This window comes from Zingiber officinale, chromosome 2A (assembly GCF_018446385.1).
Source record: "Zingiber officinale cultivar Zhangliang chromosome 2A, Zo_v1.1, whole genome shotgun sequence".
NCBI classification, from domain to species: domain Eukaryota; kingdom Viridiplantae; phylum Streptophyta; class Magnoliopsida; order Zingiberales; family Zingiberaceae; genus Zingiber; species Zingiber officinale.
This window is the reverse complement of record NC_055988.1, coordinates 175,291,001-175,314,696: the sequence shown is the minus strand read 5'-3', so window position 1 is coordinate 175,314,696 and position 23,696 is coordinate 175,291,001. Positions and strand designations below refer to the sequence as shown.

General features: G+C 38.2%; 1 protein-coding gene across 1 annotated transcript; it reads left to right on the top strand.

The window, feature by feature from the left end:
- The first annotated feature begins 19,000 nt into the window (after positions 1 to 19,000).
- On the top strand, positions 19,001 to 23,696 carry LOC122044299 (histidinol dehydrogenase, chloroplastic-like). The gene is made up of 10 exons (XM_042604808.1): positions 19,001 to 19,265; positions 19,309 to 19,505; positions 19,587 to 19,688; positions 19,796 to 19,867; positions 19,954 to 20,016; positions 20,099 to 20,140; positions 20,965 to 21,024; positions 21,954 to 22,064; positions 22,246 to 22,392; positions 23,409 to 23,696. The coding sequence occupies exons 1-10, from the start codon at positions 19,001 to 19,003 to the stop codon at positions 23,694 to 23,696; spliced, it is 1,347 nt and encodes a 448-aa protein (XP_042460742.1).

Genomic DNA, 23,696 nt, shown 5'->3' with positions numbered 1-23,696 from the left:
GCATATAACCGGTCGATCGCAGGCGGAGTGAGCACCCACGTGCTCATATATGCTCGGGTGGGCTCTATCACTAACTGAAGTTCAGCCGAAGAGAGCAGTTGTTGCTTTATCCCTTTGTTCCCCTTTCGTAGTCTTCGTCAGGAGGGTCAGTGTTGGGTTCGCTTGAATAGGGAATGAGTCTTCAGCTGCTTGGGAATGAAGAAGAGAGCAGTGAGCTTAGTTTTGAAAGAGAGAGTCTGGACGGGAGAGATTGCAAGTTCATAACTTAAACACGGAACTAGCGCACTGACTAATAATTATATAGGGCCGACGGGAGGGGCATAGCGAAGTAGAGGGAGTAGCAAGCCTTGACTCTTGAGCGCATGAATAATCTGCAGCCCAAGTGACCTTTATGGAAGGGTAGGATAGCCGGTAGACTTTGCTCAATGCTAAAAGGGTGATAGTTGGGCCCCATAGAGCTTCAAGTCAAGGAGGGCCGACTAAGGCGTGGAGCGGTGGCTTTCGTCAATGAATCAAGAAGGACCAAAGGTGCATAGTAGGCCGACGTGGGTCTGAACCATCGGTCCTACTCAAATCGTCAACCTCTTCTCTCTTTTCTGTCATCGGCTCCCTAAGTCATATAATCATCGTCGTCGCACAAAGTCGTCAAGTATAAAGGCATTTAGCCTTATATAATACTCTCTACATATAACCGGCCGACCGTACGTTGAGTGAGCACTCACGTGCTCATATATGCTCGGTCGGGCAAAGCCCACCAGAGCATAAAGACATTTAGTTTTATATAATACTCTCTTCATATAACCGGCTGACCATAGGCTCAGTGAGTACCCACGTTCTCATATATATATGCTCGGTTGGGCAAAGTCCGCCCGAGCATAAAGGCATTTATCCTTATATAATACTCTCTGCATATAACCGGCCGACCACAGGCCGAGCGAGTACCCCCGCGCTCATATATGCTCGACCGAGCAAAGCCTGGCATTTAGCCTTATAACTTTCAGCATATAGATAGTCGATCGCATGCCAAGCGAGCTCCCCTGCACTCATATTTGCTCGGTCGGGCAAAGCCCACCCGAGCATAAAGGCATTTAGCCCTATATAATATCCTCAGCATATGGCCGGTTGATCGCAGGCCGAGCGAGCGTCCCCGGGCTCATATATGCTCAGTCGGGTAAAGTTCGCTTGAGCATAAAGGTATTTAGTCTTATATAATATTCTCAGCATATGACCGACCGAAAAACTTGTTACGATTCCGCAAGTGCACGGATTCGTCGTTAGTAATATATAAGATTGTCGAACCCACAAGGACTGGTTATAAGCACTAGTGATGGCACACTTAGGATTAGCTACACTATCAATGGTTGTAAGTAATCTAAGAAAAAAGATTAGGAAGCGGAAACGAGAACTAGCAACGAGAAGAAATCAACCAGGTTAATGAAGAGTTCTAGGAGTTCGATTTCATTGCGGTCGTATTGATGTATCACATGTTGGATCGAAAGCGCTAGAAGGGGGTGGTGAATAGCGCTCGTGGCTATTTCGTTCGATTCGTAAAACACTCGAGTAATAAACACAGTGGAATTAGAAACAAACACACAGAAAGAACATGAGGATTTACTTGGTTCGGAGCCTTGAGCGACTCCTACTCCAAGGTCCGCGATCGTTGATCGCTTTCGGTGGGCAACAACTATAATATCGTCAATAGTACAAGTATGAAATGAGTACAGAAAATCTAAGCAATACTGACAACAAAATTTACATAAATCGGAGCGTCGAGTTGTCGGAAACTTGTTGCAGCTTAGCTGGAGCCTCTCGTTAGCAGCACGTTGTAGATGGATCGCTTGGTACTTGATTAATGAGGCTGCTGCTCGAGAGGTTCTTTTATACAGTGCTGGAGGCGCCTCCAATGCCATCCAAGGCGCCTCCAATGAGCCGATTCAGCCACGTAGATCAGCACAGACTCCTTCTGCGCTTATCCTCCTCAAGGCGCCTTAAGGTCAGTCCAAGGCGCCTTGAACCCCAGCTCCAAGGCGCCGTTAAGCCCATCTAAGGCGCCTTCAGCTTCTCTTCGCTGACTTCTTCTAGCTCGCACCCGAGGCGCCTCCAAGCTCCATAGAGGCGCCTCAGACACTGTTCATCTGAGCCTAACTTGTGTTTTTGGTACCTGCAAAATGTGTTTGTCCCAAAATACCTGCAACACAGAGTTAGCACATAACAATAATATGACGAATTAAGTGATTGACAGTCATCGGACTTGTAACACCCCAAATTTTAATATTTAGAGTCCTAATATTAATTAAAAATATTTAGAAATGCTTTAGAAATATTCTAGAGATTTTTAGAAATTTTTAGAGTATTTTTATGTAATTTTTGGAGTTCGTTTGGTATTTTTACCAAAAGGAAGAAGTTGCAAAAATTAAAGAGGTTCGGCCGAGGTTCAAACCCGCGACCTCCGACCCAATCCAAGCCTTAAGCGGATCCGGCTGACCAAGTGCTCAAGCGGATGTTTCGTGATAAGAAGGGAAGCAAAATATTCTTAAGCCATAACAGAATACCCTAGTTATAAAGAGAGAACTTAGGGATTATTTTCCCCGTGACCTAAACTTCTCCCTTCCTCTCCTCTCTCGCTCGCGAACGGCGTGCGGCAGCTCCTGCTTGGGCGGAAACGAAGGAGGCTAGGTCTTCTCTCCGGCGGCCGGCTAAGGGGTCTTTCCGAGAGTTCTTTATATTTTCATGATCCTCTCGTCGAGGAGAGCATGGAACCGTGAGGAGTCGCCGGAAATTTCAATCTTCCGAAACTCTAGAAGCCCTCTTCTTCGGTAGTGAGTCCAAGAACGCCAAGGTAAGTGCTCTCACCTATAGTAAGAGTAGTTCCGAGATTTCCTTTACTTGCTGCCATGAATTGAGGTTTCGGATTCTTGCTTCCTTCTTGATTTCATAGCATGTTGTAAGGGCAGTGCTCTTGATGTCTGCTGTCGAGAATCTCAAAGAAAGAAATGAATTGTTTAGTTAGGCATATGGTTTGGATTTCTACATATTTCGGGTTATGCTGTAAAGTTTTGTTGATTGAGGTTTTGCTGCTGTGAGTTTTATAAAGAAGATGAGAAGGAGTTTTAATGGATTTGGCATGTAGGTTAGACTTTTCAGTTCTTATAATTAGCATCTCATAATTGGATTTTTGATAATTGTGGTTACCTCAATGGACACAGCCGGCTCATATGGAGCCTTGCAAGTTCGGTTTGTGCTAAGGAAAGGGCATGAATAATTTTAGTTCTGAGGTGTTCAATGGATTGCTGTGACACAGTGTATGAGGAATGATTGTTCAGTATTACAGATTTTTGATTGTTTAGCATGAAGTTTGGTTGGAGCAATGAAAAGGGCACAAGTAGTTTCCTTGGGGTTTGTTGTGCAATCCGGTCATTCTTGACTATTAGGCAATGAACATGAGATAGTATAGATTGGTTGTTGAGCATGTAAGTTTCGGTTATGATCACTGTCGTGGATGGCTATATGAAGCAATTTGTTTCCTTTTGGTTGCCTTGTAGTAGTGTTGAACAGGAGGAATTGTAGAGGTTTCGGCTTGTTCTTTTGATACTTGCTTCCATGAAACTTAATTCAGAATTTGTTAGATTTGGATATGAACAAATAGTTTTACTTTTAGTTCTTAAAGCATGTAATTTAACATAGTGCAGATTTTGTAAGTTTATAGTGCAGATTTCGTAAGCATATAGTGCAGATTTTGTAAGTTTATAGTGCAGATTTCGTAAGCATATAGTGTAGATTTTGAGACCTTATAGTGTAATTTTCTTTAGAGTTTCAAGTGCAGATTTTAGTTAACATTTCAAGTGCGGAATTTAGTTAACATTCAAGTGCAGTTTCTTTAAGCTCATAGTGCAGTTTTGTTTAACACAATATGCAGATTTCTGTTAGCTTAATATGCAGAATTTTATTTAGCACAGTATGCAAAATTTTGTTAGCAAAGTATGCAGAATTTTGATTAGCATAGTATGCAGTTTTATTGAGCATTTCAGTACAGTTTTATTAAGTATTTCCATGCAATTCTGTTAAGCATTCAGTGCAATGTTAATAAGCATTTTAGTGCAGTTTTGTATGAGACATTCTTTTATTAGAGATATTAACAAGTATAAGAGAGATAAAGAAAAGAAAGAAAAAGGCCAAGGCCTTAAGTAGATCCCAAAGTCAAGATTTTAGGGATTTTGGCACACAAGGTGCTTGTTAAAATGCCAACGCATTTAAAGAAGAAATAATTAAGATAATAAGATATTTTACTTTGAAGAGGCTAGTACCCGACTTCCAAGGTTGTCGTTAAACAAATCCAGGTGTCCAATTCCAATGTCTTGGCCCTGGTAGACCAAGGTCTGCTCTTTTAAGATTGGTGGCTCGCTACCCCAACCTATTAGGGAATGCGCATAAGATGATACTACACCTGGGCCCAAGAGAAGTTGATTATTATTTTGAAGTATTAAAGTATAAGTTTTAAACAAGTGAAATAAAAGAATAAGTTTTAAACAAGTGAAATAAAAGAATAAGTTTAGAACAAATGAAATAAGTTTTACTTTGTTTTAAAATCAGCAAGTTTAGTTTTCTTTTATGCTAGCATGTTATTTAGATTAACTTACTGTTATTTGCTAGTAGGTGAGCATGAGCATCTTTACATATTTAGCATTTCAGTTTGTTATGATTCCTTTACTATTAGATGAGCATGAGTAGTTTTCAGTAAGCATTCAGTTAGTTTATGTTATAGATATATGTACATGCATATCGAGATTTTGTGAGTTAGATAGCGCTTACTAAGCAATTTTGCTTATAAATTGCATTTCCTCTTACTGCAGATAAAGGAAAGGAAAAGCTATAGTCAAGGAAGGCAACAAAGAGGTGCAGATGGTGTTGGTGCGGGAAGCATCCGACGATCGAACCTAAGTTTTGATAATGGCAAAGGGATTCAAAGTTAAGATTCTTTGTTATCTAACATGTTAAATGAGTGTTTCAGGAAAGTCCTAACTGCGATTAGGCAGGTGAAAACCCTAGGGGGTGGTAACCCTAGGTGGAGAAAAGTTCTAGCTACGGTTAGGCAAAGGGAAAACCCTAGGGGGCGGTAACCCTAGGTCATAGGGGGTGGTAACCCTATGCGGAAAGTCTTGGCAAGTCGATGGCTTCAGGCAAAAGTCCTAGGGGGTGGTAACCCTAGGTGGAAAGTTCTGGTGTTGCGAACCAGGTGAAAGACTGGACTAGCCGGGAAGCGGATGTCCAGCAGAAAGTCCGGAAGCGTCGAGTGCTAAGCAAAAGTCCAGTCGATCTGGAGGATTGCACTTGCAACAGGTAAATCTCCCGAGTGGAGTAGGTGAGGATGCGTTCCCCGTAGAGGGAACAGTAGGCGTCGGGTCGACCTAGGATTTCCAAACGGAAATCCGAAGTCAGACCCGGATAGTCTGATGACTATCGATAATATTTTGTTACCTTATTTATGACTTTATGTGCTAACTTTGTGTTGCAGGATATTGTTTGGGACTAACATGTCTTGCAGGTACAAAATAATGAAGTCTTCCCTCGGATGAACAGTGTCCGAGGCCCCTCCATGGAGCTTGGAGGCGCCTCGGGTGCAAAGCTGGAGCTGGTTGCGAAGCACCTTGGGAGGCGCCTTGAAGGAGTCATAAGGCGCCTTGGATGGGGCATAAGGCGCCTTGAGCAGATGAACTTCGACCAGTTCAAGCTTGATCCACGCGGGTGACTCGGCAGTATGGAGGCGCCTTCGGAGGCTTCCAAGGCGTCTTGAACACCCTTTATAAGGGGATTTCAAGCAGCACCTCAATACATCTGATTACAAGTGATTCTCCTACCACGTGCTACTCCAAAAGACGTTTCGAAGTGCTGCTACTCGTGCCCGACGACCCAGAGCTCCGAAATCTCATTTTCCGTTGTCGGTATAGATTTATTTAACGCACTTATTGTAATACTTAGTTTGTAATAATCGTGCTTATAGTTGTTGCCCATCAAAAGCGATCAAGGATCGCGGGCCTTCGAGTAGGAGTCGCCTTAGGCTCCGAACAAAGTAAAATCCTTCATGTCTGTGTCTCTTAATTTCATTTCCGCTGCTTTAATTTCTGAACGAGTTTTTACGATTCCGATAATCGAACACAATAGCCGCGAGCGCTATTCACCCCCTCTAGCGCATCTCGATCCTACAGATGGATGTGTGATGCCTAGACTATAGAAGCCTTGGGACTTAGTTTAAGAATTTGTTTAGATTAATTCTTTATTTAGGTTGATAAGAAAATTTTGGAGTTAGAAGTTGTATTTCATTATGTTTCCGCTATTCATTACTTGCTTGATCTGATTTTATTAAACTGCGTGGTGATGTTATTTCTTTTGTGTATGTATGCTCCATATAGTCACCGGTACAGAGGAGATGCTGTCAAAATTTTTCGGTAGGAACTTCTTTGGGGGCGTGACAAAGTTGAGTATTGCTAATATTAGCATAAGTAACACTAGTAAGTAGAGTTAATAGTTAAGTAACGGTCACCTTAGAGAGTAGTAAGGAAGGTGGGTCGTTACAGGATTGTCTGGGTCTGACTTTGGATTTTCGACCGGAAACCCTAGGTCGCCCCGACGCCTACTGTTCCCTCTACGGGGAATGCGTCCTCACCTACTCCCCTCAGGAGAGATTACCTGGTGTCAGTTCGATCCTCCAGGTCGACTGGACTTTCCGCCTAGGGTTACCACCCCCTAGGACCTAGGGTTACCGCCCCCTAGGATTTTTCTCCACCTAGGGTTACCACCCCCTAGGACCTAAGGTTACCCCCCTTAGGATTTTTCTCCACCTAGGGTTACCACCCCCTAGGACCTAAGGTTACCCCCCCCCCCCTTAGGATTTCTCCTTCACTTAGGGTTGCCACCCCCTAGGACTTAGGGTTACCACCCCCTAGGACCTAAGGTTACCACCCCTTATGATTTTCCACCTGCCTAACCGCAGTTAGGACTTTTCTGCACACTTGTTTAAGCTCATTAGATAACAAAACAACTTAACTTGAACCCTTTGACATAATCAAAACATCGGTTCGATCGTCGGATGCTTCCCGCACCAACAATCTCTCCCTTTTTTATTATGGCAACATGGTTCAAAGTTAAGTAAAAAATATGACAAAATTTAAATATGAAATTATTAAGAAATTTAAACATGAGCATGAATGTAAAAATTTATAAAACTTATGCTCCTTTTTATGTTTAAATTCTTAATTCTTAATTTCTTTAATTTTGACTTTTCTCTCCCCCTTTGACATAAATCAAAAAGAATATCAGGAAGAGAAAAGAATAATTAGTTTAAGCTCCCCCTGAAGAGTAACCCTGTATTTAATGTCTTAGTGTTTCAAAAAGAATTGTTTTACTTAAATTAGGAAATGCCTTGGAAAATACTTAGTGTTTTCAACAAAAACTTAACAAAATTTAGCATTTGAAAATAATTGCTTTGGTAAACACTTAGCTAAATTTGAAAAGTCTTTCGTGAAAAAGTATTTAACTTAGTTAATTTTGAAAAAAGGCTATAGAAGTCACTTAGCTAAATTTGAAAAGAAGTTTTAGATAATACTTAGCTAAATTTTAACAAGCCTTTTGAAAAACACTTAGCTCAATTTGAAATGGTTTTGAAAATACTTAACTCAATTTCAACAAAAATTAGCTAAACTTAATCTTTTGAAACTAATTGTTGTTTGAAAAATGAGCTATTAAAAAGATTTTGACAAACACTTAAAGGTATAAATACTTAATTTTTTTAAAAAAATATTGATAAAAGCTTTGCTTAAGTACTTAACTTTAAAAGGATTTTCATAAAAGTTTAACTTAAGTACTTAGCTTTGAGAGACAGTTTCTTGCAAAAAAAACTTAGTAAAAGATTTGGATAATTTTAGTGCTTAGTTATGAAAAATGATTATCTAAAAATCCAAGCTTTTAAAAATAAAGTCAATTCAATATCATATCTATTTTAAAGCTGAGTCAGAAATAATTTTTTATTTTAAGTCAAAAATAATTTTTATTTTAAAGGAAAACTAACTTGAAAAGAAAAATTCACTCCCCCTCGATTAATGTCTTAATAAATTCTTAAGGTCCTATAGTCCAAGCATGTATTTAAGAATTATTTTCCAAATTTTCCATTTTACTCATTTTAGGTTATCAAGCATGTTTAGTTTATGAGTGAGTATGAGATGGAGTTGCCTTTATTTTAAAAAAATATTGATATTTAAAATAAGTTTAAGTTCGAATTTCAAATGAGTGAACGTTTAGGATTTTGAAGAATATATTAAAATTTAAATGAGTTTGAATTTCAAATGAGTAAATATTTTAAATTCTGATGAATATATTAAAAATTAATTAGCCTTTATTATGATTTGAATCTTAATAATTAAAGAATTAAATAAGATTTTGAAATGATATAGAATTAAATAAGATTTATGATTTTAAAATTAATTATAGAATTAAAATGATTTCAAATAATTTAAAATGATTTTCAAATGATTTTTAAATAATTTTGAAATAATTTTCAAAAATATTTTTAAATAAATTTCGAAATGATTTTTAAAATAAATTTTGAAATAATTTTCAAATAGTTTTCAAAATGATTTTAAATAATTTTCAAAAAGATTTTTAAGTAATTTTCGAAATAAATTTTGAAATAATTTTCAAAGAGATTTTTAAGTAATTTTCGAAATGATTTAAAATAAATTTTGAAATAATTTTCAAATAGTTTTCTAAATGATTTTAAATAATTTTCAAAGAGATTTTAAAGTAATTTTCGAAATGATTTAAAATAAATTTTGAAATAATTTTCAAATAGTTTTCACAATGATTTTAAATAATTTTCAAAGAGATTTTTAAATAATTTTCGAAATGATTTTTAAAATGATTTTAAAATAATTTTTCAAATATTTTTTTTAAAATGTTTTTTTAAATAATTTTTAAAATTATTTTTAAATAATTTTTCAAATAATTTTTAAAATGATTTTTTAAATAATTTTTAAAACGATTTTTTAAATAATTTTCAAGTAATCATTTTAAAATGATTTTTAAAATAATTTTTTAAAATTTAATTTAATTTAATTTAATTTGATTTTTAATCCTTAATTTAATTTGATTTTTAATCCTTAGTCATCTCACCCGATCTAAATTTTAAATCAGGAAATCCTATAATTTTGTGAGATGAATTATGTTCAATTATAGGGTTTGGTTTAACTTTGTGTTAGATTCAAGTTTAGCTTTGGGTTCAACAAATAGACATTCTTTGGATAAACTTCTGGGCTATGGTGAGTCACATGGATATCATTAAAGTAATCATGCCTTCGAGGTTTTCCAAATAGTCCTATCCACTGAACTTAATACAAAACCTTGGTCTAACTAGTTAGGTTCCATAAAGGGTAGCTTCGGTTAGTTCCACTTAACCAAATGCACCAAGTCGAAGTCATATCTTCCTAGACATGCATAGACTAAGCTTCCCTAACGTACTATCATCCAAAATTTCACCAGTACCATAGATCAAGTTAAAATTGTTCCCTTTTCTATTTAGTTCTAATTACCCTGTCGGATAGCTTGGTTTGGGTTACTCTGTCGAGTAAATTATTTTTAGAGGTGTCAGTTATTCTGAAGCATCCTCCTATGTTATTGATTTACGTTTTATTTAAATTAAGTTTAGTAAATAAAAGGTACTTGATTATAGCTTGGTTTGTAGTGTTTAAGTTTTACTTTAGACTTATAACCCAAGTCTAGATTTCGCGATTTAACTAAATTATTAACAATCTTCTCTAATTTATCAATTTTATCTTTTAAAATATTATTTTGTATTTCTAATTTTCTAAGAGTTAATTTTTTATTTTTATTTGAATTAATTTTATTCATTACATTATTAGCATGCATATCTAATTTTGAAGAGAAATCTATACTAGAGAAAGCAGGATTAGTTAAGCTAGTGCAATCATGTGTTGCAAAAACGGGATTTTCGTATAATGTAAATGTACTAACCTTGATTTCTCCCTCTGAATTCTTGGGTCTTCTTTCTGGGCATTGTCTTTTGCAGTGACCCATTAGTTTGCATTTGGAGCATTTAATGTGTTTCTTCCCTCTCCTGATCATTTTCTCCTTCTCCTCCGATTGTGTCAGTCGAGTCTTACGAGTGGGGCATTCGTTTCTATAGTGTCCTCTCTCCCTACACTTAAAACAGATTATGAGATATTTACAATTTTACCTTTTAGATCTGTGATAGGATCCTCCCCCTTGACTGTTGCCATTTCAAATTCTGACTCAGATTCAGATATCTCGTCTTTGGCCATCAGTGCTATGATATCGGTTTGCTCTGATTCTTCTGAGTCTGGTTCGGAGGTTGACTCTGAGGATTCAAATTCAGATTCAGACTCAGGTTCTATTCGATCTTCTAACTCTGAAGGGATCTCATAAAGCTTGAGCACTTTCTCCCAAAGCTCCTTAGCATTGTTGAACTTTCCAACTCGATCAAGATCTGAATTTGTTAGTCTACATAGGAGAATGCAAGTTGCTTTTGCATTTGTCTCGAATGTCCTTATTGTTTATGCATCCCACTTGTCACACGTGATGGGTAAACCTTCTTCAGTGGGAGGAATAAATCCAATATGGACTATGGTCCATATTTCAGCTTCGGTCTTCAGTTGGTGCTCCACCTGGTCTTTCCAGTATATGAAATTCTCGTCGGACAGAAGTGGTAGGCATGTGGAGTTGTACCCATCTTCATAGGCCATTAAGAAGGAATCTCACAAAATAAAAACAATAAAACTTGTTCCAAGACTTGGTCTTGGATTAGTAGTGCGGGAAAAAGATAGAAATAGGAATTCACAAATTTTGAGAAAAAATAATAAAATAATAAAAAAAAATATTATTAAAAAAATATTATTTCAAATTTTACTAAATGCGATATTTTATCAATTCTAATAAGTGGTGAAGAGATGAGAATGAATTTTTCGAAAACAATTTTGGAGGGAAAAAAACGAAAGGCGTGGCCCGGACGGGTTGTACCAATTCTAAATGAACGAAAAAAGCAAAGAAAAATGATCGAACGGGTTGTACCAATTAAGAGCAACCCCGCTCTGATACCAATTGTTGGATTGAAAGCGCTAGAAGGGGGGTGGTGAATAGCGCTCGTGGCTATTTCGTTCGATTCGTAAAACACTCGAGTAAAAAACATAGCGGAATTAGAAACAAACACACAGAAAGAACACGAGGATTTACTTGGTTCGGAGCCTTGAGCGACTCCTACTCCAAGGCCCGCGATCGTTGATCGCTTTCGGTGGGCAACAACTATAATATCGTCAATAGTACAAGTATGAAATGAGTACAGAAAATCTAAGCAATACTGACAATAAAATTTACAGAAATCGGAGCGTCGAGTTGTCGGAAACTTGTCACAGCTTAGCTGGAGCCTCTCGTTAGCAGCACGTTGTAGATGGATCGTTTGGAACTTGATTAATGAGGCTGCTGCTCGAGAGGTTCTTTTATATAGTGCTGGAGGCGCCTCCAATGCCATCCAAGGCGCCTCCAACGAGCCGATTCAGCCGCGTAGATCAGCACAAACTCCTTCTACACTTATCCTCCTCAAGACGCCTTAAGGTCAGTCCAAGGCACCTTGAACCCTAGCTCTAAGGCGCCTTCAAGCCCATCTAAGGTGCCTTCAGCTTCTCTTCACTGACTTCTTCTGGCTCGCACCCGAGGCGCCTCCAAGCTCCATAGAGGCGCCTCGGACACTGTTCATCCGAGCCTAACTTGTGTTTTTGGTACCTGCAAAATGTGTTAGTCCTAAAATACCTGCAACACAGAGTTAGTACATAACAATAATATGACGAATTAAGTGATTGACAGTCATCGGACTGTCCGGGTCTGACTTTGGATTTTCGACCGGAAACCCTAGGTCGATCCGACGCCTACTGTTCCCTCTACGGGGAACGCGTCTTCACCTACTCCCCTCAGGAGAGATTACCTGGTGTCAGTCCGGTCCTCCAGACCGACTGGACTTTTCGCCTAGGGTTACCACCCCCTAGAACCTAGAGTTACCGCCCCCTATGATTTTTCTCCACCTAGGGTTACCACCCCTAGGACCTAAGGTTACCCCCCTTAGGATTTTCCTCCACCTAGGGTTACCACCCCCAGGACCTAAGGTTACCCCCCCCCCCCCCCCCTTAGGATTTCTCCTTCACCTAGGGTTGCCACCCCCTAAGACCTAGGGTTACCACCCCCTAGGATTTTTCCTCAACTTAGGGTTACCACCCCCTAGGACCTAAGGTTACCGCCCCTTAGGATTTTCCACCTGCCTAACCGTAGTTAGGACTTTCCTGCACACTTGTTTAAGCTCATTAGATAACAAAACAACTTAACTTGAACCCTTTGACATAATCAAAACACCGGTTTGATCATCGGATGCTTCTCGCACCAACATCATATACTATCCTATACTCATTGTCCATCAGCATGCATTCACCGAAAGCTAAAGCAACTATCCTTAAGCACAAAACAAAGATGATCCCTATGAAATCCTGTTACGGTTAACCCTTTTCACTAGGGCTCCTCGGTAGATCACAAGGACACAACTCTAATTGATGTTATCAAAGATAGAATTAAGGAGCTTAGTTTAGTCTCTTACTTCCTTGTAGAAGAGTCGCCTCTTCTTTCAAGAAAGTATCCTAGATGTCCGTGAACGGATTACCCCTGTCACTAGGGCCCCTCGGGTGTACAATCTAATGTATTCCCTCTACGAGGTTGGCAATTCCTACACAATCAATCAACACGACATCGGGTGTTTAGATTAATTCTTTATTTATGTAAATTGTAATATGATGTGTTTTCTTAGTCATTGAAAATTGAAAATTAGTCCAATAGTCTTCTTATATACATTGTCAGCTCTTCTTATTAAATGTCATTTGGTTTTAATCAAATTTTTATTAGAAAACTTTTCAAAAAAATCTAACATAATATATTGTTACTCTTGAAATTGCAAAGTACCAAATCATAGCTATAGAGAATTTTTAGATGGTAGCTTGGCATCATGACTTCACTATTGCCTCTTTCCAAAATGGCCTAAACTTTAAAGAAATTTGGAAGTTTTTTTTTATTTTAATTTTTGTGATGAATGTAGATTTGAATTATTGAGTTAATATTCAATTTTAATACTTTGCAAGTATAATAAAAGAATATTGAAAATACCTCCTAAATATATGTCTGGAGCTCAAAAGAGAAAAATAAAACAAAGGGAGGAGGCATTAATTAAAAGTCAAGCCAGTGATATTAACAAATATTTTATTAGAAGTGGCATGATAGAAACAGAGGAATTAGGGGATAATTTGGTGATTGAAGAACAAAGTCATAATGAAAATGAAGAATTAGTTGAGGCTACCAATTTGATCTGAGTTGAATGAAAACTTAGAAGAAGACTCTCAACATGAAAAATTAAATTCAACAATGAATTTGGTGGACCTTGAAAATTAGAATAATATCAGTCAAAAATTGAGATTTTACTTAATAGAAATTGGTCCAAACAGAGTGAATGATTTTTTGTTTCCTAAGGATAGTAATAATAAACATTTTGATTCATTGCATTATACACGGGTAATGGCAAATGGACAAACAATAAATAGAAGATGGCTTGTATATTCTATTTCATTGGATAAAATATTTTGCTTCTGCTGCAAGTTGTTCAAGATGGAACAAATGATGAGTAGAATGAGAAATTTGGATAATAATGGATACAAAGATTGGCGTAATATTCATAGAAGTCTTAGACAACATGAAGCTGTTGGATCCCCAAGGTTGTTTTGGTGTGATCAACAAGCTAAGTTAGGTCCTAGTATATTTTAACCTTGTATCTAAGTGTGTAGGAACTTAGGAGCACAGGAAGTCAAGCGGAAGACGCAGCTAGCGAGAAGGATGACACGTGGTGCGTCTGAGGGACGAGGCGCTGTGGAAGAGTACATCGACGAACGTGAAGGAAGCGTGCAGTGGTTCCGAGGGACGAGAAGCCGGAGCGGAAGACTGCTCGAGGAGCAAGAGACGTAGTTACCGAGAAGGTCGGCACGGGGTGCGACCGAGAGACGAAGAGTCGCGGATGAGTACGCTGGCGGACGAGAAGGAAGCACGCAGCATTTCCGAGGGACGAGAAGTCAGAGCAGAAGCATGCTCAAGAAAGCCGGAAGTTGGGTTCGAGTGAGCCCTATTCAGGATGGCTGAGATCACACAAGGAAGGGGAGCCAGAGAGGAAGACCAGAACCGAGGCAAGCTGGACCGGAGCATAGAGCTCAAACCGAAAAAATCAATCGGAGTTTACTTTGGGGTTTTGGGTGCCCGGACCCATTCCGGGCGATCGGAACAATCCGGGGCGCTCGGACCGAATTTTTATCCAAATTTCAGTCAAAATAGATCCGTGCAAAGGGGATAAAGTTCTATCCCCCCAGGGCGCCCAGAACCCTTCGAGGCGCCCCGACCAAGGCTATAAATATAGCCTTGGTCCAGAAGTTTTACATCATCTCAAGAATTGCATATTCCAACACTTGTGCGCTTTATTTCTACTTTAGCTTCTGTTCTTTGTGTTTTCACTACTGTAAGAGGCTTATCCGCCTGAAGGAGATTATAGTGCAACTCATTCCTTGAATCAACAACCTCTCCGGTTGTAACTAAGTAAATATCCTTGTGCCTCTACTTTCTGTTTTATTATCTTTTATTTAACTTTATGCAAGTGTTTCTTTAAAAGATCGAGAAGTGTTGTTCTTTTTATTTTGCAGGCTATTCAACCTCCCTTCTAACCAGCCCAACGCAATCCAACAAGTGGTATCAGAGCACCAGGACGCCTCAGGAGGACTAACCGCCGACTGAAGCAATGAGATGGCTGGAGCTAACATCTATCCCCCAACATTCGAGGGAGAGTTTGCTTTTTCGAAGCGACGGATGGAGGTTTATTTTAAAACCGATTTTAATTTGTTATTAATAATGACATATGGTTTTGAAATGCCCAAAAGCAAAGAAGGAGAAGAACTTGAGGAGCATCAATGGACTGATCCGAGCAGCGCGACGAATTCATAACAAACAGGAAGGCTGAGTCTTGCCTTTTAAGCGTACTACCTGCACAGGATATTGATAGAGTCAGAAAATAAAAAAGCGCAAAAGAACTTTGGGAAAAGTTCTTGAAGCTCTACGAAGAACCACTTGAAGTCGAATCCAACTCCTCGATGGGCACCGAACCACTGTCAGAACAATCCGAGACAGAGGAAATTGTCAGAACAACACTCACCACCGAGTATCTACCAGAAGACACAATCAACTCTTCCTCAATAAGCATCGAGAGCATCGATGAAAGGGGAGCAACGTCGGAAGAAAATAACTCAATAGGGGAAGAGTCAACAACCGAAAAGGTAAGTCAGGTATGGTTTTCACCTCCTGACCAATTACTTAATTCGATCAATAAATTGTTGAAAAAATTTTGCAAATCAGAAAATATATTATTAAAATAATTTTGTAAGTTAGAAATTAAAAATAAAACATAGAATAGTGAGTTAAAAGAAACAACCTATCGATTAAAGGATTTCGACAAACTAACAATAGAAAATGACATGTTAAAGGATCGAATACAATTTTCTGTATGTTCAAAATTTTCTTCTTCAGATTTAAGAAATTATGATAAATTAAAATGGAAATTTAAACATCATTAGCTTGAACTATTAATTAGATTTAGAACTTTCAGCGAGAAAATTAGACATTAAATTTCTTTATGAAGTTTTATTTAAGAAAGTGGTTGTTGCTCTAATAACCAAGAAGGCCTAGTGCGTCGCCACTGGAGAGCAGATCCTCTGGACCACTTTTTGCGGTCCAGGGGATGGTCCCTTTGCATGTATTGGTGGGATGGATAGCCCCCACTTATAAAACTGGCGGGGACCATTTATCTCCACCAATGTATACAAAGGGACCATCCCCTAGACCGCAAAAAGCGGTTCAGAGGATCCGGTTCCTGGTCACTGTTTGGAAGTCAAAATATTGAAAGAAAATGTTTAATTAACTTTATGATAAAAAGCATTAAGATTGAAATTTAATAATGCTTTAAAAAGTTATTTTAAAATTATTTTTTTAAAATTTCTCAAAAATATTTTTATGCTTAGAAAATTTTTCTTGTGTAAAACTTCCACTTAGAAAAATTCTCAAAAAAAATTTTTTTTCCTAAGTTAAAATTGTAGGATCGAAAAGAATTTAGATATATCCACAATAGCATGATATGGTCCACTTTGGGCCTAAGCCCTCATGATTTTGCTCTTGGGCTCTCCCCAAAAGGCCTCATGCCAATGAAGATATCTTTTCTCTTATAAACCCATGATCTTTCCCATGTGTTTCCAATATGGGACTATGTTTGCAACCTTGCAACCCCAACAATCCCCATCCCCCCTTAAACAAAGGACCATAGGCTTCCCATGTCCGATCCTCGACCCATCAGGTCTTCCTGCCCCTCGGTCCACCCGACCTACTAGGACTTCCTTGCCTAGTCGCAACTAGGACTTCCTGCCTAGTGTCTGGTCCTCTTGATCCGAACATAGGAGCCCCCATTTTCTTTGTTCGAGGTCAATATTGTACCCACATGGCTCAATCAGACCATAACTCTTGTGCACAGTCGGCGGTTAAACCTTCTAACAGTCCGGGCTCTGATACCAATTGTAGGATCGAAAAGAATTTAGATATCTCCACAATAGCATGATATTGTCCACTTTGGGCCTAAGCCCTCATGGTTTTGCTCTTGGGCTCTCCCCAAAAGGCCTCATGCCAATGAAGATATCTTTTCTCTTATAAAACACATGATCTTTCCCATGTGTTTCCAATATGGGACTATGTTTGCAACCTTGCAACCCCAACAAAAATTTCTTCTGAAATTAGAATTTTTTTTTTTTTTGAAAATTTTCTTACGTAAAGTTTTACTTAGAAAATTCTCAGAGAAAAACTAGAAACTTTTTTCATTGAAAATTATTGAAAATTTTTTTTCAAAGTTTTCTGAATTTTTACCCTTAGATTTTTCTTAGAACCCCATTTTTATGTGATCAAAGCGGGAGAAATAAAAGTATAAGTCTAGGGGAAAGTAGACCAATTTTTTTTTATCTTTTTGTACTTTATTACAATATTAGTTAATTTTATATTATGTACATTTACCCTATCTTAACTTGGATTGTTTACATCAAAAAGGGGGAGATTGTTGGAACCTCAAGGTTATTTTCGTGTGATCAACAAGTTAAGTTAGGTCCTGGTGTGTTTTAACCTTGTGTCTAAGTGTGCAAGAGCTTAGGAGCACATGGAGTCGAGCAGAAGACGTAGCTAGCGAGAATGACGACACGTGGTGTATTTGAGGAACAAGGCGCTGTGAAAGAGTACATCGGCAGACGTGAAGGAAGCGTGCAGTAGTTCCGAGGGACGAGAAGCCGGAGCGGAAGACTGCTCGAGGAGGAAGAGACGCAGTTACCAAGAAGGTCGGCACAGGGTGCGACCGAGGGACGAAAAGCTGCGGATGAGTACGCTGGCGGATGAGAAGGAAGCACGTGGCATTTCTGAGGGACGAGAAGTCAAAGCGGAAGCATGCTCGAGAAGGCCGGAAGTTGGGTTCGGGTGAGCCCTATTTCGGATGGCCGAGATCACCTAAGCAAGTGGAGCCGGAGCGGAAGGTCCGGACCGAGGCGAGTTGGACCAGAATAGAGGGTCCGGACTGAAAAAGTCAACCAGAGTTGACTTTAGGGTTCCGAGCGCCCGGAATAGTCTAGGGCGCCCTAAACCCTTCCGGGCGCCCGGACCGAGTTTTTATCCAAATCTCGGTCAAACCGAGATCCATACGAAGGGGATAAAGTTTTATCTCCCTAGGGCGCCCGGAACCCTTCCAGGCGGCCCGACCAAGGCTATAAATAGCCTTGGTCCAGAAGCTTTACATTATCTTAAGAATTGCATATTCCAACACTTGTGCACTTTATTTCTACTTTAGCTTCTCTTCTTTGTGCTTTCACTGTTGTAAGAGGCTTCTCCACCTGAAGAAGATTATAGTACGACTCATTCCTTGGATTAACAACCTCTCCGGTTGTAACCAAGTAAATATCCTTGTGCCTCTACTTTTTGTTTTATTGTCTTTTATTTAACTTTATGCAAGTGTTTCTTTAAAAGATTGAGAAAGGTTGTTCTTTTTATTTTGCAGGCTATTCAACCCCCCATCTAGCCGGTCCAACGCGATCTAACAGAGGCTAGTAGAGATCATATGGATTGCATGATTGCTTGGGTTGAATCAGAAAAGAGGCTAAAAAAAAATCAAACAATTTATTACAGTATGCAACTTCAAATCAACAAAGAAAGACAGCATTGGAGACAAGTGTTAATAAGAATAATCTCCATCATGAAAATACTTGCCAAAAATACTTTGGCCTTTTAAGAGGATGATGAGAAACTTTATGTCGAGAACAATGAGCTATTTTTGCAAATAATAGAATCTGTTGCTGAGTTTGATCTAGTGATGAAAGAGCATGTTTGACATTGTGAAGCAGGGAATCTCAATATACATATTTTAGTCCCAAAATTCAGAATGAATTGATTGAAACTTTGGCAAATGAAGTGAAAAGGACAATCATTGCAAAAATTAAACATGTAAAATATTTTTTAGTACACTACAAGAATTTTTGGATTTAACCACACCTAATAGACAACAGTTTTTTAAAAAATTGTTGTCTTTTTTCCATTTAACAACAGTTTTATTGAAAACTGTTGTTGTTCACCATAGTGTTTTTTAAATAACAACAGTTTTTCAAAACACTGTTGTCTAATGTGTGTCAAAGACAACGGTTTTAAAAAACTATTGTCTTTTGGTGTTGCTTATGTGATAATATACAACAGTTTTATTAAATTGTTGTCTATTGAATGTTGTTGAATCCTAAAAACACAACAGTTTTTTTAACTTCATGAAAAAAAACCTAAAACTCACTTCTCTATGACTCTTCAAACGAACAACCCACTTCTCCTTCGTGACTTCTCCGTGAAAGACGCAGCCGCCGCTACCCTCACATTCCCGAAGCCACAGCCATCGCCAGCCGTCGAGGGTGCTGCCGGTTACTCCCAATCACCGCCGCCCTTTCCCCTCTCCCGTGCCCTAGTTTCCTATTACAGTCGCTCCGACGCAGCCGCCATCGCAGATCACGCTGGCACCACTCGACTACCGCCGCCTCCTCGCGCTAGGGCATCTCCATCTGTTCACGGTGTAGAGCCTAGCCTGGCAGTGTTGCCGCATTCCTCTCCAAGCCAACGCCGAGTTCCTCTCCCGATCTTGCCGACGTCGAGCTCCTCTCTTTCGATCCAGCTGCTGTCCGTGGGTTTATTTTTCTGTCATTGTTAATCTTGATCCTATAGTAAGAGAAGCGTTTGATGTGGCCTATGACAATATTAATGCATTTCATGCTGCTCAAAGGATTCCTGAGAAGGAGATTGAGAATATGAAAGTAAGAATAAGGCACTAGCCTTCTTTCTCTTGTTTATTTTCCTTGTACTTGTGACTGAATTCATAAAATGAACATGCATAGGGGGTGAGGTGCAAAAGAATAGCACGGTGCATTGCATCTGTTGGCCTTTATGTTCCAGGGGGTACTGCAGTCTTACCCTCAACTGCTTTGATGCTCTCGGTGGTATAGTATCCTTGTTTACAATATCCAATGTTGTAGTCGTAGTGAATTTTGACACATTTAGGCAAAAGGATCTGGTTTAACTTTCAATTTATTTATGTATGCACCAGCCTGCACAGATTGCCGGGTGCAAAACCATTGTTCTAGCAACTCCGCCTGGTCGTGATGGCAGTATTTGCAAGGTAGCATTAAAAAATAATCTATCATCACTATCCCTACACTGGTTTTCCATGTTAAGACATAGGTTAACATGATTATGTGACAACAGGAAGTGTTATATTGTGCAAAGAAAGCTGGCGTCACCCACATTCTAAAAGCTGGGGGAGCTCAGGTTCGTCAATTTCTAACCCTTTTCATTCTTTTTTTCTTCAACAAGTCTTTTCTCACAATGGTATCAATGCATTCTATCTTAGGCGATCTCAGCGATGGCTTGGGGAACATCATCTTGCCCAAAGGTAATCCTTACAAACATCTAATACGTTGATTGCAAACCCTCACCATTGAAAGCTGCATCTCTTGTTTGGCAGTATTTTCAAGTTTCTTCTGTCTTTGCTTTATCTGGATTGTAATTTTGTGCTTTGTATATGTAGCTTGATTTTGAGGTGGTATCTCTTTATCATTTTGGGAAACTTAATAGTGATAGGTGGGCATCTTGGCTAGAAAGAGTAGGAACTAGGAACACTAGCACTAACTCATCTTCTACTTTTACAAACTTTTTTACAGGAGAGCTGTCTTGCATACAAAATCATCATTTTTGCAATCTTGACCACAAACTATTATTCTCATGCTTCAATTATATATATACATATATTAAGCCTTGTTTCATGAATATGATACTATATTACGGTGGATTTTGTTGCCTGAGCATTGTGTGCAAATTTCTCTACTGCATTCTATATTTGAATCTCTCATTTAGTTAGTACAAAAACATTTGGAATGTAGGCGTTCTGAACCAACAGAGTTAGTGTTGCTAGTGTTGCTTATTTTATTTCCATTGAGTAATGAACATTTAATTAAGCTTTGCACTCAAGATTTTGATTTGTGTATTTCAGACATCAGCTATTCACTACCCCTCCTCTAGCTGTTGTGTCAATCCTATATATCATACATGAACAAATATACACCTATATGAGATTCTCTTGTGGTGCAGGATCTCCCTACTAACTCAATCTTTGTTTTCTGTCAAGCTTTTAATTGATACTCCTCTTCATTTGGTTTAAGCATTATGTAATATTGATTGCACTTACTTTTACGTCTATGTTTTAATTGCTTTTTTCAGGTTGAAAAAATTTTTGGGCCAGGAAATCAATATGTTACTGCTGCAAAAATGATTCTTCAGGTATGATAATAATTCTGTAGCCTCACATTTCTATGAATATTGCTCTTATCATTTGATTACATCTACTTACCTTGTTTTAGTCCTATGCACAAATGATTTTTTCCTTGTCATGAGGTACTGGAAATGTAGTGATCAAATCAAATCAAATCTGTAGTATTAATTATCTTGTTTTGTGGTGATTTTTGGAAGAAGATAATATGTTAAGTAAGAAGATCAAAATGTAACAGATAATATGGCCATTCCTTTCTAGATCTTTCAGGAATGAAATGACAGATCAGTTGGCTCTTCTGTAAACTATTAGCTCTTTTCCCTTTGCAGTTAATCAGAAACTTGGAGCTATAGGTCAGATAAGATTTGTTAGGAACAATCATTCAGCTAAATCTCTGCCTTAAGAATAAAATTGAATCCTGTACCTCAGGTACTGTTATTTCCTGGAAAAGTGATTAACAGAAACACAGGAACCAAATTTTATCAAGAAAGTTTCATAGCCAGTGGGAACTATAATAATGTTTATGTTCTTAGCTTAAAAAATTGTGACATTGATAGCCTCTAAATAGTGAATGCAAATATCATTTTTGAGCGGTTAAAACTAGACTCAGGATTGGAGTGGAAACAACTACATCATTGCCCAATTGTAATACACAAATCATCTACCATCAATTTTCTGACACTTAAAAAGATAAATCTGCTTTGACCTATCAACTTGGGTGTTATTTATTTGTTTCTCCCTAATTCCGATAACCTTTGCCAGTGTCGTGGCTTCATTTTTGATTCCCAGTAATGTGTTCAATTGGTATGGATATATCTCATAGATATTGTATTAGAGATATGTCTCTACAATAGTTAAATTTCTGTTCAATCCTCATAGCTGTTCATTTTGTTGATCACGAAGAGAATGATCCTTGGTGAATACTTTGGCTGATTTGCAGAATAGTGAAGCCATGGTTTCCATTGATATGCCTGCTGGCCCTTCAGAGGTGCTGGTCATCGCCGATAGACATGCCAATCCAATTCACATAGCTGCAGATCTACTCTCTCAGGTGCAGAGTCTTTTGTTCTATTGTGCCTGTGTTATTAATGCTTTTTGTTGTAATTTTCAGTAGCTGGAATTTATTACCTGAAGACTTGATAAAAATCCACAATGAAACCTTTCAAATTGCTATAAGGATAGTTGTTCCATGGGTTTGGTGCTCTTCTTTTATAAAATCACTAATTTTACAGGCAGAACATGGTCCTGACAGTCAGGTAGTTCTTGTCATTGCTGGAGATGGTGTCAATGTTGATGCAATTTTAGCTGAAGTGAGCAAACAATGTGATAGCCTTCCTAGGGGAGAATTTGCTTCAAAAGCACTTGGTCATAGCTTTGTTGTATTTTGTTGGTTGCTTATGAATTTTTGTTGGTTGCTTATGAAATTTCTTCAGAATGTTATAGATATTATTTTTGAATGTTAGAAAATTGTATATTAAATTTTATTTTGAAATTTAGTATTTTGAATGATTTATAATATTGGAAAATTGTGCATTAATTTTTTTTATTTTTTATCTAAAAAAGACAATGGTTTTTCACCGTTGTCGTAGATAGTTTAAAACTGTTGTTGAAGACCCTGTTATTAAAGGTAGACGCTCAAAGACAACGGTGAAAAACTGTTGTCTTTGAAGGAAAAGACAACGGTTTTTCACCGTTGTAAAACTGTTGTCTTTGCCTTCAAAGACAACAGTTAAAAACTGTTGTCTTTGGGCACCCCTTTTAACAACACGACCTTTAACAACAGTCCGAAAGAGGCTACGACAACGGTGAAAAACCGTTGTTGTTAGGCTTTTTTCTTATAGTGGTAATACTTGATTGTATTCCAGATGTGAGTTATCAAGAAGAAATGTCTCTAGTGCTATAATGCTTGGATGATTCGACCTACATATCAAAAGTAGAAGAATATTGGGTTATGTTTTTGAAGGTGGATGACACATTAGATATTGGGTTATCAAGTGAACTTCTGAATACGTTAACTAGAGTTGGACTTGACATTGATGACATAAGAGGGCAGGGATATGACAACGGGTCTAACATGACTGGAAGATAAAAAGGTGTACAAAAAGATTGCTTGAAATAAATCCTAGAGCTTTTTATACACCGTGCGGTTGTCATAGTCTTACTTTAGCCTAGTTGATATGGTGGAATGTTGTCCTAAAGCTGAGTAATTCATTGGAGTGGTGCAACGCATCTACACATTGTTTTCTTCCTCTACAAAGAGATGGAAAATTTTTAAAGATAAGGTGTCTGGTTTGACTATTAAGCCATTGTTACATACCTGTTGGGAAAGTCATATTGAAAGTGTGAAAGTCATAAAAGAGCGAATTGTACGTATAAGAGATGCTTGACATGACAGAAGTTGCTGAAGATTCTAAAACAAAGAGTGATGTTGAGACCTTTTGCACTATATGATCTTGAGAGCTTTGAGTTCTTGCTTCAAATAGTAATCTGGTATAACTTGTTACGAGCAATAAATATTGTAAGTAAGTTTATTCAATCTAAAGATATGGATGTTGATATTGCGCTCAATCTCTTACAAGGACTTGATCGATTTCTTGATGAGTTTAGAGAAGAAGGATTTGCTAGTTCCATGAATGAACCTATACAAATGGCAAGTGAAGTGGGGATTGAACCAAAATTTTGA

Bases quoted from the DNA above. Each gene is read 5' to 3' on its own strand.
- LOC122044299 (XM_042604808.1), top strand. From the start codon at position 19,001: ATGACTCTTCAAACGAACAACCCACTTCTCCTTCGTGACTTCTCCGTG. The intron at 19,868-19,953 runs GTAGCATTAAAA...ATGTGACAACAG, and splicing joins GTGATGGCAGTATTTGCAAG to GAAGTGTTATATTGTGCAAA. The intron at 20,141-20,964 runs GTAATCCTTACA...TGCTTTTTTCAG, and splicing joins GAACATCATCTTGCCCAAAG to GTTGAAAAAATTTTTGGGCC.